This window comes from Prosopis cineraria, unplaced genomic scaffold (assembly GCF_029017545.1).
Source record: "Prosopis cineraria cultivar Desert tree isolate PC_DT_omini unplaced genomic scaffold, ASM2901754v1 PC13, whole genome shotgun sequence".
Lineage (NCBI taxonomy): Eukaryota > Viridiplantae > Streptophyta > Magnoliopsida > Fabales > Fabaceae > Prosopis > Prosopis cineraria.
The window spans coordinates 22,594,683-22,613,756 of record NW_026555344.1 but is presented as its reverse complement, the minus strand read 5'-3'; the positions used below and the strand labels follow the sequence as shown (position 1 = coordinate 22,613,756).

General features: G+C 33.3%; 1 protein-coding gene across 2 annotated transcripts; it reads left to right on the top strand.

Moving 5' to 3' along the window:
• Positions 1-15,096: 15,096 nt before the first annotated feature.
• On the top strand, positions 15,097-18,785 carry LOC129290195 (acyl carrier protein 1, mitochondrial-like). Of its 2 annotated transcripts, XM_054926906.1 has the most exons (3): positions 15,119-15,373; positions 16,693-16,741; positions 18,380-18,785. In XM_054926906.1, exons 1-3 carry the CDS (start codon positions 15,264-15,266, stop codon positions 18,554-18,556), a joined length of 336 nt encoding a protein of 111 aa, XP_054782881.1. In that variant the 5' UTR covers positions 15,119-15,263; the 3' UTR covers positions 18,557-18,785. The 2 variants fall into 2 exon arrangements, with proteins under 2 accessions (XP_054782880.1, XP_054782881.1); XM_054926905.1 differs by lacking the exon at positions 16,693-16,741 and having other exon boundaries at positions 15,097-15,373.
• Positions 18,786-19,074: the final 289 nt, after the last annotated feature.

Below are 19,074 nucleotides of genomic sequence, written 5' to 3'. Positions count from 1 at the left end.
TTGTTAAGTATGTAGACAAAAGAAATTTATTCTGAAACAAAGTACTTATTAGAGTATAGTCATGGCTATACTGGTATAAGTTTTTAAAAAAGCTAAAGAGATGATGAACAAGTTATATTGTAAGAAGACACTTGTTGGGGTATAGGAAGACCTATATTGGTATAAGGAAACTATACCGATATAATGGTAGAGAAAGGAGAAAGCTGAACTTACACTGGTACACAGAGCTAATAGGGGGCTTATACCGATATAAGATAACTATATCGATATAAGAGGTAAATTTCTTTAATCCTCTTATTTAATATCTACCATCCATTTTTAAGTATGCCTCAATGGCTAGTTTATATATATCGGTACAATGGTAATATGCTGGTACACATGTGTATTATATAGTTGCTCTGTTTAATTTATACCTCAAAAACATGAACCCTACCAATTCATCTATCATTCACCATTAACTTGAACTCTCAAATTTCTTCGCCAAATCCAAATTCCTTCCATTATGCAACCTAAAACTAAAAATTTGTTCTAAATTTAAATCTTCCAATTCTCTAATTTTGATGAGGCTTTTCCATGGCACACCATCAAAGCAAATGGCAAGAATAAAGATTATTAAAGCCTCTATTGCTATATAAGGGATCTCAATAAAGGACTTTATTCAAGCAAGAGATGTTGTAATGAAAGGAAAATTGTCTATAAAAAGCTCTTCTACTCTAAGCTTGCACAATGATTTTTTAAAGAAGGCAAAGCTATAAAGTCCCATAATCACCTTGCACTTTAATTACTAATTGGTAATTGGAGTTACCTCTGAGTTACTAGGACGTATGTCTCACTCTGTTACTTTTGCACACAAGTGAAAAGAGCACGAGAAGGTTGGGAAAGGAAGCGAGGAAAGAGTAACTTCATTTGGTAATATTATGACTACCAAATGTAAAAATGAATGCATAAAGTTGTATATAGAGTTTGAGTTGTCAACTGGGATGCATAAGTGAAAGTATATATGAATTGTATTGTGAAAACTTGCTTGTATAGATATATGATTTACATCTCACTGAGGGTGCCCCAATAATGGGTACGTGAGTAGGCTTAGATACTAATCAAGCAAGTATATATCTTTATATAACTTATTCCACTTGTATACATATGTTGACTGTGAATTGATTGTGAATTATGTATATATGTGAGAACTTAATACAAATGGTGAGGTGGAGCCCTATATATAAGAGTCAAAGGGTTGAAAGTAGAATAAGTTTATTTATATATATGTTGTATGTATTGTGCCTCATATAAGTCCATAAGTGTGTAATGTGGTGTTGAGAAGTCAAATTGAGTATATGATGTGATATATGTGGTATGAAGTGTCAACCAAGTGTATGTAGTCCTTTTAGAATTGGTTCAAGGCTCAAAATAGTCTAATGGGACAAGGAATGAGAATTGATCACTTAAGGTGCAAGTTTTGAAAGAAAAAGTGACTTTATACCTAGATGTTCAATTTTAGATCAGATCGTCGATTGAGTCTTAATGAATCACATATATTGCATACTTTCTTTACATTTATTACCATATTCTATTAGTTTATACCCTTATATGCATGATTTTAGCATTGGATTTGATCATAAGCTCATTTGCATTGAGTTTTGGCATTTTGGTCATTTTGCACATTTTATTGAAATTAATTATTTTTATTCTAAAATTTTAATTCCTTGACATATTTTATTACTTGAGAAATTTTTATTCTCATTTTTGAGATTTTATTTCGTTCGATTTTATTAGATTAATTTAGTTTTGTTTATTTTGCATTTTTAAGCATTGGAGGGCCAATTTGGTAATTTGATCAATTTTACTTTAAATTAGATTTTTGACTTTTCAAAGGGGAGGAAACATAGAATTGAGAATGAAAAGGAAGGAAAGAAAGAAAAAGAGAACACAAATGCTGCAGCTCTGATTTTTTAACCATGCACACACAATCAATTGAAAGAGTTCGGCCATTCATTCTCACTATCGAGACACACGATCACACACGATCGCTCATCTTCTAAGGTTTCAATTAGATGCATAGCCAGCACATGCCAGAGACACTATCGCATTTGACCTCTCAGTTCAAGCTTTAGTACACACATAATCTTCACTATTTAGCTATATATGAAATCGCTCATTCCTCTTGATGTTGATTTGATCACTAGTATAGCTACCTCGCATACACAATCACTCATCCTCTCTCAATTTAAGTTTGGTTAGGGGAGGTTTATCACTCAAACACATAACTCCTTCAAGTTCAGTTCTTTACACTCCATGATAAATCTTCTCTCAGTTTCTAGTTTAGTCATATGCTCACCTAGCTCACAGTTTCCTTCAAGCAATCAACCATGGCAGTTCTCACATGTGTCTACCTTCAATCAATCATTGCGAAGATCGAAATGAGTAGCTAATTCTTCTTAGAGTTCTTTAAAGGAGATGAAATTTTCATTTGAGTTTCCTTAATTTCTTTCTAATGCAGTTCTATTGCAATTCAACCTTAAGTTCTCTAATTTTATTATTGCTATTAACTTGATTATTCATGGTTAATTTCATTCCTTAAGAGACTTAGAAGCTATGAATTGGCTCTTTAATTGGATTATGCACATCATATGTTTGAATTTATGCTTCAATGGTTATTGTTGTGTAAATGCTAATCTATCCAATCCTAGTGATGATGTCTGAATTATTTAGCTTCTATTTAGGCTTAAAATTAAAGTTAATTACTTAATTCTTGATTGGTTTTAAGAACATGGTCAAGGCAAGGCAAGGTTTAACTCTAGAGTCAAGTCATTGTTTGGCATAGTTTTCATAGAGATTGTGTCTTGGTCTAAGTCATAATCACCTTGTCCTAATGGTAATAAGGCATTTTACTTAATGTCAAATGAGTTGCAAGAATCAAATGAATTGAACTTAGGATTTTATGATGAAGAAAGTGAATTCAAGCCTTGGAGAATTCACTTATTTGCTTGGTTAAATCAATCTCATTTCATTCCACATTTTTCATATAAAATTCAGAAAAACCAAAAATATTTTTCTTCTTGATTTTTGTCAAACCATTAGTAACTTTAAGTTGTAAAATGGTTTATGAATTGAACTTAGCTATTAAAGCTTGCTCTCTTAGGATTTTAATGACCTAGAGTGTATTCAACTACATTCTAGTTTCTTTAAGAAGCTTAATATAACTTAGGACTTTTCAAGTCCAAACTTGCCTAATTAGATAAAATATGTTGTAAACTTTATGTGGACACTTGAATCTTCTGAGTTGTCATATGACAGTAGAAATTACTATCATATGCGCCGTAACACACGGTATGCCACACCGTGATGCATGGCACAGACATAAACAGAGCAAATTGCTCTATACCACATGCCACGATGCATATGGCACGAGCTATGGTGCATGGCCTTTTTTCAGGGTAAAGATGTTGTGTTTTGTTGAGTTATATGACTGCATTTGCACTTTTGCTAACTTTTTTGTTTGAATATGTGTTTTAAAAAGTTGGGATCCCATAATTTAAAAACAAATAAAGAGCTATTAATTTAATATTGATTTGTGATTGCATTGTTGATTGTGTGATTGGGAATGGTAAAGTCCGGATTAAGTTGAGACTTTACAAGCAACATTAATCTAATATAAAGTGATAAAGATAAATATATACGTAATGCCATGCTCAATCATCCACTATGCTCACGCACTCCTGGTTCCCAATAGTAGAGCATACTCAATGCTCAGACCAGGACTTCCCAACCTTACACGAAACAAGACTCACCAACCACTGCTTTTGACTAAGGTATCATGAATGGGTGATATGCTCTCTTGTGTCCCCACTAATGGATAAAAATTAACATTTAGACCACTAAGACTTCCTAGCCTTACACAAAGTAGGGCCATAACTCCCTACCATAGTTTAAGGTACACTTGTGGATGCATTTTTGAGTCCTCACTAGCAGATAAAAATCAATGCTATAGACCTCCAGGACTTTCTAGCCTTACATAGAGTAGGGCCACGACTCCTTACCCTAATCTGTGGTACACTTATATATGCAAATACACATGTCATCACACACATTCCAAGCATCTTTATTGACATACACATGCATTGCTTTTCATAAAATTGCTACTCTACCATTTTATAAAATAGAATACATATAATTAACATAAAATACTTGTAAATCATTTTACAGGCTAATAATTAACAAAGGGTTACTCCAATTATCTTTTACCCTTATCACCAAGGTTACCATTAGCACTTTTAAACTTAGAGAGTGTAGATTCCCACAAGCAATCCCTTGAATGCTCAATCTACACAAGTAAGTGCCTTTAGTCAAATTTCAAGATTAAAACAAAGCTTTACTCTGGCTAAACCACATTACTCAGCATTTTTATCCATAATATTAGTACTATTTAGGTTTACTTAACCCATCCACCAGCCTAGCATAGCTTTAGGCCATTAAAATGACAAAAACACCCTTAACTAGCATTTTCACACTTTTTACCTTCACATTTCAATCAATACAAGCCTATAGCTCTAAAGCTCAACCACTAAACCCCAGACCAGTCGCAAAACTTTAGTTCTACACCTAATATTCCATTTATAACCTTTAAATCCAAATTTAACCCCTTAAAACTCATTGATTCAATTTCTCTATAACTTAAACTTAGAGAAATTAGGATAGAAATGAAGTATAGGCAGTATGAAAATTACTTGACAAGTCACTGGTCAAAATCAACTCCCAAACTTTTGAAAACTGAACCCCTAGCACTGCAAACCCTTCCTTCCTCTCTCCCATGCATTTTTCCTCTTTCTTTCCTCTCTCTCTCTCTCAAGCTAACTCACATTCTGATTTATCTAAATTATATGCCATGCATCATAGCACATGCAACACATACTATGGCACATGGCATAGTGAGACAATTCTCACTATTACTCACACATTCCAATCCAGATTGTCGTTCCACTACTTGACCTTATTAACCCATTAGTCAACTAATTTAAAACATCAATCTACTGTCCAAACCATATTTAATCCACTAATTATTAACTTACCCCTAATTAGTAATTAGTTTCTCAAATTAAAGTTTAGGATGTTATAAAAGCAGTTATCAAATGCCAAAAAAAGGAAAGTTGTTGAGAAGAGGATGAACATTCAAGCTAATCCTAAATGCTCAATGATTCATCCTTGCAATCAATATTAATGCCACTCCTAAAAAATAACAAGAATAAAAAGTTTGGAAAAGAAGAAGATCAAGGTAAAGCCTCTAACCTTAGTGCACCTCTACTATTCCTAGCATATCAAAGAAGAGAAGAGGAAAGCTAATTATTGTTTCAATCGCCTCAATTAGCAAATAATCCAGAAGAAGTAACTAATATTGATCCAACAACATTGAGATGGCTCAACTACATATTCAAAATGCAAGGAGATCTGTTCACTCTATATCTTGAAAGAATACAAGATTCGAAAAGATATGCATGAGGCAGTGGCTGCCATTACTTAAAATTATGCTAATGAAGATACTTCATATGGAGTAAAGTACAAAGGCTACCACACCTTTCCTAAGCATTCCTTGAATATCTTACAAGAAATTAATCTTTGAATTTCTCCAGAAAAATCTAGCAAATATTGATAAGGTGGAAGAACAAGGTGAAAGTTGTAATATCCCGAAATTTTAAGACTCAGATTTATTTTAAAAAAATAAAATATCTATAATTAAATTAAAATTAAGAATAATTTGATAGAGGTCCAGAGTTTGAATTTTTCTAAGCAAAAGTTGGGTTTTATTTTATTTTTAACTATGAAAAAAATTACTAAAGTTAATCCAGGGTTTTGTGCTATAATAAAAAATGTTGGGCCCTTTATTGTAATTTTTTCTAAATTCTAATATTAGCAATTTAAGAGGAAAAAAGAATGCAGAAATAAAAATTAAAAAGGAAAGAAACGCACGAACAAAGAGCACGAGAGAGTGAGAGGAAGAAGAAAGGAGAAAGAGAGGGAGTTAGGCTTAGATCTAAGAGGCTTTGTGACCGTTGCGAGCTCGGCTACACAATAGGTAAACTTCCTACTTCAATTCTCTTCCTTCCCTCTTGATTTTCTTCAATTTTTAGAAAAGAGAATTTTTGGATTTTGATCCCAAAGGCTTTATTCTTGTAAGCTTTAGTTTCTTTGGATCCTTGGGAGGTTGTTTTGAGTTTCTACATGATGTCCTAATATTTTGAGCTGGTAATTGGATGAAAAATGAAGTTTTAGGGCAAAAGTTAAACCCCAAGAGGTTGGATTTTGCTCCTTTATGGTTTAAGTCTATTAATTTAGTTATAATTTTGCTATTTGAGCCCAATAAGATTTAAATTAAGGTTTGGTTTTTATTATAAGAGCTAATGGTAAAAGTTGGTGACACTAAGTGAAGGTTTTGATTGATTAAAAATTATATAAATTGAAAATTAGCCTAGTGATGGTAAATAAAAGGTTTTGGTGGTTAAGTGGTATTATATGAATGGTTAGTTTAATATATAAACCATTGAGATGGATTATGGTTTAGTAACCCAAGTTGTGTGGTATGAGTTGTAGTCTTCATTAATGCTATTTGTCATGATAAGTGATGTGGATCACTTATATATTGTAGGGAATTGTTGGTGGAACTTATTGAGAAGTTAAGGAACAAGTCAAGTCCAATTTTATACAAGAGGAACCCTTTTGATACCAAAGGGTTGAGGTAATAGGGAAATTTATATTTCTTATTTCTTTATTTAGCTATTTTTGAGTAGATAATATTATCTAGCATACATTACATGTTTTAAATAATTAAATGCAAATAAAATGTGTTTTAGAAGGGTTTATGGGGTATTGTTTTAATAATAATGCATCTATATTTACTATCTATTTAATAATGATATTACTTATGAAAATAAGATTATTAGCATGCATTGTGATCATAAAAAAATGAGGAGTTGCACTTAGGGAAGTGCAACTAGGTTTGGTACCTTAGATAAGCTAAGGAACTGCTTAAGGGATGAATTATGAGTGTTATACTACCTTAAGTATTGAATTGGTCAATATTAGGGAAAGGTAGAAAAAGGGTAGGAGGCATGATCTAAGTGGAAGTTCACCAATGGGGAGATGTGGTCTTGTGATATTCTAAGGCTCATTATCAGTACTCAGTGTTGCCTTTCGTATTGTGGGCTCAGTACACTAAAGTGGTTAGTGGATTGAGTGTTCGAAACCTCTCCGTGGGAGAGGAAATCCAGCATATAAAGTGTGAGGTTGAGTGCCTAGGCTAAGGTAGCCCTCACATGGAGAGTAAGTCGAGCTGGCTCTGGGAGAGAGTTAGTTTGACTGCTCAGGATTCACATTGAAAGGGCACAGGCGGTTCAGTGAATTAGATCATGCCTTGGTTTATATATCATGCCTATGATGGTACAGTGGCTACAAGGTTTACTTACAAGCTAAAGAGTGCCAAGGGGCATTCTATTGGTTAGAAAGGCTATATTAGCCTATCTCATGCATTCAAGCATTTTAATTGGCTAATTATATGTTATTTTGAATCTATTATTTATTTACTTGACCATGGCTTTCCTTATAATAAGAAATATCAATTTCTCTGTTACTGAGACTATGGTTGTCTCATCCCTTTCTTTTTAATACTTCTAAGTCCAAGCAAAGGAACCAGTGGAGGACGGGAAAAGGAGTATAGCTAAGGGTTGTTTGTGAATTGTAAAGAACTACAATCCCTTTCTTTTGAGCAAATCTATTGTAATGTATTTAAAATTAAGGTGCCAGTAGGATATAATTATGTATATGTATGTGAGTATGCATGGATTATATGGCTTGTGTATGAATTTTTGTTTGCTTGTAGACTTGTGGCTAGGAAACTTGGCTATGGTGTGTGGTTTTGATGGGTTTATTTAGTAGACTAAGTTTTCACTACAAGCAAATATTTATTTTGGTATATATGTGATTCCACAAGTAAATGTAAAGTGGTTGCATTGTAAATGGTGTGCTATGGGCAAACATACACTTTGAATAAAGAGAGTGGGTGCGCAGGCCTCACAAAGATCTCTGAGTCAAGTGAAAATATTTAACGTGTGTATTCATATGTGTATATGATATTTGGAATAATTTTTAACCACTCTTATGTGATTTGTGCATTTTGGGGGCTTAGGGTCCATTTTGGGAAATGGCACCCGGGTGGCCAAATTTTGATATAAAGGGTCTTTCTATCATTTAAATGTTCTATCAGGTGTTTTTAGTCCTATTTGACGTGTCCAAAGTGTTTTCACAGATTTGTGACTATTAGGATGAGATTTGGACAATTTTAAAAATGATTTTTACTAAAAAAAACTGTACTTTTGCATCCAAGTGTCCAAATCTTAATCTGACTGTTGTATTTTTCTAAAATTTGGGTCACAAGTAAAACCTTTTATAAGCTTCATGTGGGCTTTGGAATCATGTCAATCGGATATTGGACGGAGAAATGGCGCACTTTGAAATTTGGTCTGGAGGAGCTGTCATGATGGCAAAAGTGCTGTCATGACAGCAACAATGATGATGTTGCAACATGCACGAAATTCAATCCGTCTGTTGGATCTTTTCAAAATTTGGTATGCTAATAGTACTATTTAAAAGTGACGTGTGGGCTTTGGAATCGCTCCGATCGGAGGTCAGATGATGAAATGATACACTTCAGAAGTTAATTTAGAGGTGCTTTTAGCTGTCATGACAGCAAAAATAACCAAACTTTTAACATGTTTAATTTTTAATCTGACCATTGGATCTTTTTGAAATTTAGTACAATTATAGTACCCTTTGAATGTGACATGTGAGCTTTAAAATTTCTTCGATTGAGATCAGATGACAGAACAGCACCTCCCGAAAGTTGGCTCAGAAGGGCTGTCATGACAGCAATTTAATGCTATCATAACAGCATCTTTTTACCTTGCTTTCGCCTAGCTTGCTTTCGTGTGCTATAGGTAAAACCTATAAATTTTTTTATTTAAAAAAGGTTTTAAATGTTTACTTTGCAATCATGTATCTACTTAGTGATTTAAATGGTTTGTTTCCTAAGTTGGTTTTAGGATTAACTCCTTAACCACACTTAGTTTATTTGAATTATGTGATTTTTGGATAATACTCAGAGCAAGTGTTACAAAAGTATTGGTCTAATTAATCAATTCATACCCCTCTCATATGTTTAAGCCTATTGAGATTAGTAAGACTCCCCTAGATGATAATGACAAAAAAGGGAGAAGGATAAGGATGCAAAAAGAGAAGGGATGCGAAGGATATAGACGAGACAACAAAGAAGAATAAGGATGCAAAAATAGAGGAAAAAGGCTAAAGGTAGAGAAGGAAGATTTAGAGAAATCTTAGAGGAAAACCCAAACCGCAACCTCACAGAATCTTACAAGCCAACCTCTCCAACAACCAAAGCCTATCATAAGCTGATAGACCTTTTTAACACTCTACAAGCCATAGCCATTCATTTTAATTGAGCAATAGCATTAGTAGTATTTATCTTTGATATTTTTGCTATTATATATGTTTATTATCAGTTTAAGAGGGAGATAAATCTCTCTCAAGACTAATATGTTACATCTAGTTTTGTCATTATCAAAAAGGGAAAAAATGTTAAATGCTGGTTTGATAATTACAAAATAGAGAAAAAAAAATTTTTTGTAGAGATTTTGATTTGTGTTTAATAGCAATTAAAGGTAATTAGTTTATATACTTAATCTTTGACTCCCAATTCCTTTTTCTCATCTTACATGAAGCTTAAATTTGTTATTGGGATAAGTATTTGATTTATCTTAAGTCCTTCCTTAAATCTATCTTGGCTTTTGTAATGTTTTAACTTGAGTCTAATTATGTTATTAATGTTTATATTTTGAATTAATAGTTTTAGAGATATTTAGTTTTGACCTTTAATCAATATTTTCTCTATATCTCCCAATATATAAATCCGTTTGGTGTAAACTTCTTTCATTTGAAATAGACTTATACATCTTTACAAAGAACTTGATTTCATTCAAAATAGATTTTATATGAAATAAACATGATTTATCAAATTTGGTTGTTGAAACTTCCAAACTTGCAAAAAAATGTATTTGACCTTGGCTCACTATTTTGATCATCTCCTTCAAAATGCTTTGAATTTTCACTTGGGTATTATTTCATTTGAAACTAGACATCCAAAGATTTTCAACCATATGTCATTTTCTTGATTTGGATTTAAAATGAAAGAGTTATTTCCGTTAGAAGTTGACCTATACTATCTTGAACTCTTATTCTAGTTTAAATCTTCCTTATACCCAAACAAAACTTCCTTATACCAATATAGTGATGTTTATTTTGGTATGCACACATAGAAATATGCTTTGTTCCTTGTGTTTTGACTTCGTAATCTTCAAAACTCATTCAATATCAATTCCTTTCCCTTTCTATCAAATGTGTTGACCTTATAACCTTCCTAGAATCTTAGCTTTTTAACACAACATTGGGTTGAATTAAACACTTATCAATTCTTACAAATTCTTTATACTTGTATAAAAACTTAGCACTTTTTTACATATAAGTTCTTGCTTATACCTGTACAAGTAAATTATACCGAGACAACTATGAAGATTTGTGCTTTATTTTTTGATCTCATTTCTGTGCAATTTAAAGCTCATTCATTATTCATTTGTTTCACATTCTATGTGTTAGGCTCTCATATTCATTTATCTAGAAGCCTTCTAAATATATTTTTAGGTTAGATTAAACTCTATTTTAATCCTTGATCTTTCTTTATACCCATATAGTATTTCGTTCTTCCACTATTCATCTCAACGGTAATTTTGTTAAAGAATTGAATGCATATAGCTGTTACTTTCCTTAAGATGCTAAAAACACGCAACTCTATTATAAAGTACTAATTTATCACCTTATTCTTAGAGAAACACAAAAGGAAAGAAGAACTGTAACCCTCCCCTTATACCAACATGATATAAGGAGAGAATTAACATGATTACCATAGTAAAACCAGACCGTATGCAATTACTTGGTTTGAAAAACTTGGGCCCTAGACTCATTTTCAAAATCATCATAATTCTCAACTAAATCAACACCAAATAGAGTATAGCATAGTAGAAAATATATCAACATTCATAAAAGGCCATACATGCCTTCAAAATAAAGAAATAAAGTCAAAATTTGAGCTATGCACTGTGACATGCACCACATATGTTGTAGCATGTGGCACAAAGCCACGAGCAACTGTCATTTGTGTCATGTGCCGCGACGCACATGACAGTTTTTGCAATTTTCATTTGATAGATTGCAAGGAAAACTTCTGACATGCGTCATTTTTACATATAATGTTCAATCAGAATGATTCAAGTACCTATATAAAGCTTATCTCATAAGCTAACTGAAGAGACAGATTTAGACATGATCTAATGGTCTAAACAAAATTTGAATACTCATGTGCAAAAAGCTAATTTTTCTAAAAATTTAGCACTTTCAAGGACTCAAATTGATCATATTATCTCATTAGACCATTATAGACTTTAAACCAAGTCCAAAAAAATCTATCACACCTGATTGACCACATTTTATCACATATATACACACATATCAAAATTTGGCTGTTCAACAGCTCATTTTCACATTTCACAACATTACACCAAGTATATTAGTTTGGTTATATTTCCACAATTTCACCACAAATTCTAACATTTCCACATTCAGGACACGTATACAACTAAATCTTAGTCTATAATCCTCATTTCACCACATATATATACGTATAGGTTAAGATTTACCAAATTCACTACTTATCTCAACAAATCACAACCTAAAACATGCATGCAAATCTTATGACAACTTTATATACAAATGTGCACAAGTGAGGTGTTCATTATGCAAACTCAGATTTCACAACAACTCCACTACTATACTGGTCCAAACTCTTTCCTTTTGCCTTGCTCACCACTATGACATATAAAAATATAACCACAGGGTGAGATAATAATCTGAGTAATAGAACAACTCTTTACTACCAACTATCACATGCAACCGTAAGCAAGTATAGTATAGTATATAGTTTAACATATCATGTAACACAACTTTTGTCTCAAATCACTTTTTAGATATAATAATTTACCACTGATCACCACCTTCACAACAATTCAGTACTAATAGCATGATCATTACCAACCAAACTTCTAAATTATCCCGACTCGAAACCATAGGCTCACCTTAGACCAATATGCACTATCATTGGCCTTGAGCTCAACTTTAGTGGTAGAATCACCTAGCCAAAAATGTTCTATCTCACTTCCAAACTATGGTTTCCCCCATTTTACACAATGAGGTATTGTTAACTCTGACACCGCATCATATTGATACTAAGGAGTCCAAATTTGATAGACACTAAGGTGATAATCTCCAACACCGTACCTCAAAAGGCATCAAGGAGATACTATTCTCCAATACCACATCTCATCAAGGATTAAGGAGAATAATGTCATATGATCTTTCACTACTTCTCCTTACAGGTGAACTCTCACCCCTATGATTATGCTTTCGTATAAATCACCTTTTCTTCATATATATATATATATATATATTCACAAAACATGCATTTCCATAAACTCAATTCTTTTGAAATCATTCATACACTAAATGTTCACTTGAACAATCGTGCTCATTCTAAAATATTGTTATGCAATAATACTCATGCTTTTAAAAAATTATACAAGCAAGTCAACACAATACTACAAACACATATACATTCATTTTTCTACAAGGTAGTTTTACACCACTATCAAAAGTGAAGCTACTCTTTCCTCACTTCCTTTCCTAACCTTCTAAAACTTTCTTTACCTATACACAAGAAGCAACAGAGTGAGACATATGTCCTAGTAACTTGAATAAACCTCAAATATTAATTAGCAAGTAAAACCAAATACAAGAGATAAAGTAACATCAATTTCAATAAAAAAGAAATATATATATATATATATCTCTCTCTCTCTGAGATGCCATGCTTAATCATCAACTATGCTCATGCACTCCCGGCTTCCCATTGGCAAAGAATACTCAATGCTAGAATTAGGACTTCTCAGCCTTACACGAAACAGAGCCCACCAATCATGTATGGGTGGTATGCTCTCTTATATTCCCACTAACTGATAAAAATCAATGCTTGGACCACCACGATTTCATAACCTTACACAGAGTAGGGCCATAATCCTCTACCTTAGTATAGGGTACACTCGTCAATGCATTCTTAAGTCCTTACTAGCGGATCATAATCAATGCTTTGGACCTTCAGGACTTCTTAGTTTTACACAAAGTAAGGCCACAACCCCTTACCTTAGTCTAGGGTACACTCATGGATTCAAATATGCATGTGTCACAACATACTTCAAACATCTCTACTTACACACACATGCATCAATTTTCGCAAAATTGCTACTATACCATTTTATAAAACATAATGCATAAGGCTAATATAAAATAATTGTAAATCATTTTACAAATTAATAGATAAAAGGATTAATCTAATTACATTTTATCCTTATTGTCAGGGATACCTTTAACACTTTCACCTCAAAAGTGTAAACTCTCACAAGTGAATTTCTCAAGTGCTCAATCTACACAATTAGGCATCCTTAGTTAGTTTCCAAGCTCAATGCAAGACACAAGTTGTTTAAGCTATGTCACTTGGCATTTATAACAATCTTAATGGCACTTTTTGGATCCACTCAACTCACTCACCATAATCACACATCCTTAGGCCATCAAAGTAACCAAACACCCTTTTTACTTACTTAACTAGCATTTTCACTTTATTTAACTTAACCATCTAGGTCAATTTGAACCTATATCTCTAAGGCTTAACCACTAACCAGTCATAAAACTTTAATTTTGCACCCAAGAATGCTCTTAAAACCTTTTACCTAAATTTTGGACCCTTAAAACTCCTTGATTCAATTTCTCTATAACTTAAACTTAGAGAAATTAGGATAGAAATATAGTACAGGGTGGTACGGAACTTACCTAATACATCACTGGTCAAAGTCAACCCCCAAGCTTCCAAAAACAAAAGCCCTAGCAAAGAAGCCTTTCTCTTCCTCTCTCTCGTGTGTTTTCCCTTCACTCCCTTTTATTTTTCCTTGAGCTGGCATATCAAACTTAAGTAAATTTTGTGCTATAACCTGCAGTGCATGCAGCACATGCCATGACATATGGTGTAATAAGGTAATTTTCATTGTTGCTCGCGCTTTACCCGTCCAAATCATCATTCCACAACTCGATCCTATTAACATACTAGTCAAACAATACCAAACATAAATCCACTACCCAAAACCATAATCAGGATATTACATAAGAAGTCTGTGATATATTGTGGCAACCAAGAACTTAATTTAATCTTGGTGTATATAGTAAAAAATCTCATAAGTGCCTTGGGGACTAGATGTAAATTCAAGTGGATAGCACTAAACTAGGATAAACTCTCCGTGCAAAGCTTCTCTTCTCTTAACTTAGGTTTGTTTGGTTATATCATTTTTTTACTTATCTTTAATTTTGCATTACTTGATTTAAATTTTAATTGGCCCAATTCAACCCCTCTCAGGTGATTTTTACACCAATCACAATGTTTGTTTAAGAAATAATAACTTTTGTTTCGTGAATTATTATAATTAAACAATAAATCACAATTTATCAAATATAATTTTTATTATTGAAAAACAAGTTCTCAAAATAACAAACCCTATTTACAACTTTTGTTTAAAAAATCACAACTTTTATTTAAATAATTGTAAGTATTAAATAAGAAATTACAACTTATTAATAAGGATCAAATAATTTTTTCAATTTAAAATTTATTGACAAAGAAGTCCCTAAAGATTTCAGTAAAATTATAATATTTTCAAGGATTATATTATCATTTATATAATTTAAAAGGATTTTACTGTCATTTTTTTTCATGTATACAAAAGTGTATTTTTATTTAAAAAAAAACATTATTATTTTGGAAAGCATGTGAGCAGCTCGTGACCCTCTTGGATTACTCTCCATGGCTCCATTCCCTTCCCCTGATTATAACCAGAGCGTACCCGGAACGCCCACGCAGTCGAATTAGTCCTCATTCTCACTCACCCACGAACAATTCCAGACAGAAATGGCGCTCAGAGCAGCCATACTTCGCCATGTCAGAGTGCCGGCGCAAACCCTTACTCGTGCCGCTCCAAAATTGAATCTTTGCAATGGTTTCTTCCGGTCCATGTCTTCGCACCATGATCATATCACCAAAGAAGAAGTCACCGAGAGAGTCCTCTCTGTTCTCAAAGATTTCCCCAAGCTCGATCCTTCCAAGGTTTCGCTCTCCTCCCTTCACTCGCTTCATTGTGATTTTTAGTCTTATTGGCTTTAGATTAATGTGAGAAAGGACAAATGTGAAGTCAAAATCTTAAATCTGTCGATTAATTTTTACGGGTTGGTGCTGTACGGGCATTCTCTAAATCGGGGCGAAATAAATTGAAAGGTTTCATAGAAGATCTGACTTGAAAGAGCTTTTTGGGTAAATGATATTCAGCTGAAAATCGATTGAGTTGTGATCACTTTGTCATTTTTGAGACTATATTTGACAATGGAATAATGCAGTTCAAGTAAATAGGTAAATGGGGCTACATTTTCGACTGCATTTGGTCAAGGTTTGGTGAAATGTGTCCACAGAGGGATGTTGGTAAATATCAGTTCTATGCTGCACTTCTTAGTCTGACTTTCCTCTGAAGTTGAGCCTTAAATTCAATGTTCTTGTCTCTCTATGGTACTTTTTGGTATATAGATGAATCAATTCATAAAAAATTTCTGACATGAATATTTTGATCGTTGTAACATTTGAGGGTTCTGTTTGACATGCCTTTGTAAATTTTGGAAACTTTTGCTTATATGACTGAAGTTAACCATCATCTTTGGGAGCATTGGACTAATACATCATCTGTATGTCTTGTGGTACATGTTAGAATACTTGAAGTTTGCTGCCTTTGGAGTTTTTAATTGGAGACCTTGTGATGTCACAATGCATCATTCTCAAATGAAGCAAATTCTTTGAGACATTTCTTACAAAAGTTGAAATCTTATAAGTTCTTCTCATCTGCTTGTTTTTGTTTTGCATATTCCATGACAATTTTTTCAGACTCATTATGTCATTGAATGATTTTTCTTTCTTTGATACAGCCCTGCTACTCTGATGCTTTTGTTCAGTTTTCTTGGTTCTATGCTTTTTTTTTTTTACTCTAAAGTCTAAAGAGGATTTCTAATATTTCACCTCGAAGGTTTTCTTTATTATTGAAGGCATTTCTTTCTTATGGTTTAAAGGCTCTTAAGTACAATATAAATTATAAGTTAGTCATAACTCTATAAACAGGAATAACTTTGTGAAATAACTACTGTTTCCCATACATGTTGAGTTTAGAGAATAATATCATATGTCTTGTTCTTCAATTTCCTTCCTTTTTCTTCTTCTTCCATCTAGGGAGAAGGCTGATGAGATATGGCTATCAGAAATACTTTGTGCGTAACCATGTACATAATTGTAATTGATGTATGTTATTATTATTATTATTATTATTTTTTGGTGGCAAAATGCCTATAGTGGTGCTCTAACACCATTTCTTCATGAGATGTGAAAAGGCTATGTGGGTTGACATCTAAAATCATCATCAAAGCTGCTGTGAATTGTGTAAGATTACTTTTTTTTCTAAAACAATTCTTTATGATTAGTAAATTAGGAAGACTATTGTGAAACGGCAAGAAGTATTAAACATTGCTAAATATATATTTCTTCATTAGTTTGAATGAGGAAATGTATGATGGTTGCGTGCAATACAAATGAGGGTTTATTGGTATTTCATATTTTTAACACAACCTCGTGCAACGTTGAGAAGCATCCCCTGGAGTAGAAACACACTTGGCTATTAAAAAGCAACAGAATAAGAACCTAAAAAAAAATTACCAAACATCAATTTAACCTTTTTCTTCATAAAGGAATTCAGTGCAAAAGCTGCAGGATAAACCATCTTTTGTTCTCTTTTACATAGAAAAAAGAAACCTAAAATGTATTCTTACTTGAATTATTTGCAAAATCTTCTCCAGATTATTTCCTGAGCATAAAGGCTGCCAATGATCTTTCTTTTGTGACTTTTGAACTTTGTTTTAGGACTGTAAGGAGTTAAAGTTGTATGTCTAAATATACTTCAAGTAGTTTCTAATTAATATCTGATAGTTTTCTGATGTTGTTAATTTTCTTTCCGGTGCCTTGTTGCATGTAGTTTATATGACTGGTTAGGACATGGTCTCTTTTAATAGAGTGGGTGTATCCAGTGAAATTAGATCTTTTTTGAGCTATTGAGTTCAAAGGTTTGTGAGTGTTGCATTTGGAGGTTCGTCATGCCTATGTTTAGAATGGAGTGCAGGACTTCTTAGCCAGAAGTTTTGCTGGTTAAGTCTACCTCTTGGAAAGAATAATTTTTTGTTTCCTCCCAAACTAATTTTGGTAGGTGACCTGCAAATATTTGTTTAGAGTTTGACTTCCGGGATGATTGTAATTTATATGTTGTTTTCTCTCACATTAATGGATTATCTTTACCTAAAAGATTGTTGTTGTTTCTCCATAACCCAAAGTAATGTACAGTCTGCAAGACTAGCATACTCTCTTTTCATTGTCAATTTGCCCTTTTCTTCGGCCAATTTTTTTTTCCTGTTTTTGACTCCTTATTCATCTACATATCTATCAAAGAGGTATTAGAGTGAGGGAGACTTGGTAGCATGAGATATCAAGTCCCACATTGAGTTGTATGGGATGCTCAATGGGTATTTAAGTGGGTTGGTTCCCACACCTCAACAACTAGCTTTTGGAATAGGGTTCTCTATCCTACTTTGCTACTTATCAATTAATATTAGAGCTTGGTGTCAACAATTCTGGAGAGAGTTACCCATGGAGGCTTCTAACCGGCAGGAGGCCGAGTAAAGTGTTATGAAGTGTAGCTGCTAGAATTGGCTTTCTATTGGAAGCCAATTGATGGGGCTTTGGCAGTGTAGGATATTAGGTCCTACATTGAGTAGTATAAGATGTTCAATGCGGTATTTAAATGTTGGTTTTGTTATCTAGATAGCTAGCTTTTGAGGTAGGGTTTCCCATGCTACTTAGGCAGCCATCATAGAGTTAATGCTTTAGTGTTCATACTCTTATTCCTCACTAGCCAAAATTGTTCACCATGTCTCCCATTTTGCCTTTTGATCATGTAGCATTCTTGCACATTGTAATCATGGAGGTAAAGAAATATATTATGGGACTTACTAGTTTTTTCCTGATCCTCAGGTAAATCCACATGCACATTTCCAGAAAGATTTGGGTTTGGATAGCTTGGACAATGTGGAAATTGTGATGGCTCTAGAAGAGGAGTTCAAGCTGGAGATCCCAGACAAGGAAGCAGATAAGATCGACTCATGCCATCTTGCTATTGAGTATATCTCTAATCATCCCATGGCTAGTTAGATGATGTGTTTCTTTTTCGTGTTTTTGTTTCATGTATAATTCAACTCCAATGCATGCTTCCACCCACCTGTCTTCTAGAAGTTTCTGGAACTTGATTATTTCTCTTTTCATTTCCTCTTTATAATTGGAGTGAAGGGGTTGTGGTGCTGGAAAATAATGTGAATCTGTTTAAGAATGAATTGTTCATTTAAGAATTGGGTTCTAAAGGATTGCTATTTTAACTTTGGAATTTTTATTTCTACCCTGCTGAATATGATATGACAGGTGCTTACCTGTAAACCTAGTGTTCATCTTGTCTGGCAGCATTGCCCATTTTCACTCTACTATTAAGTGGTTCAAAACTCTGTATTGAGTACCTTTTGGTTTTGACTTTGTTGAATTAGGATCCTCTAAATTTTACTTGAAGTTTGCTTGACCATGTTTAGAACAGTTTGCACACACACAACATCAGGTCAAGTTACTTCCTCAAAAAAATTGGATAGACTATTGATCTTTTGCTCAATGAGATGCCAAATAGG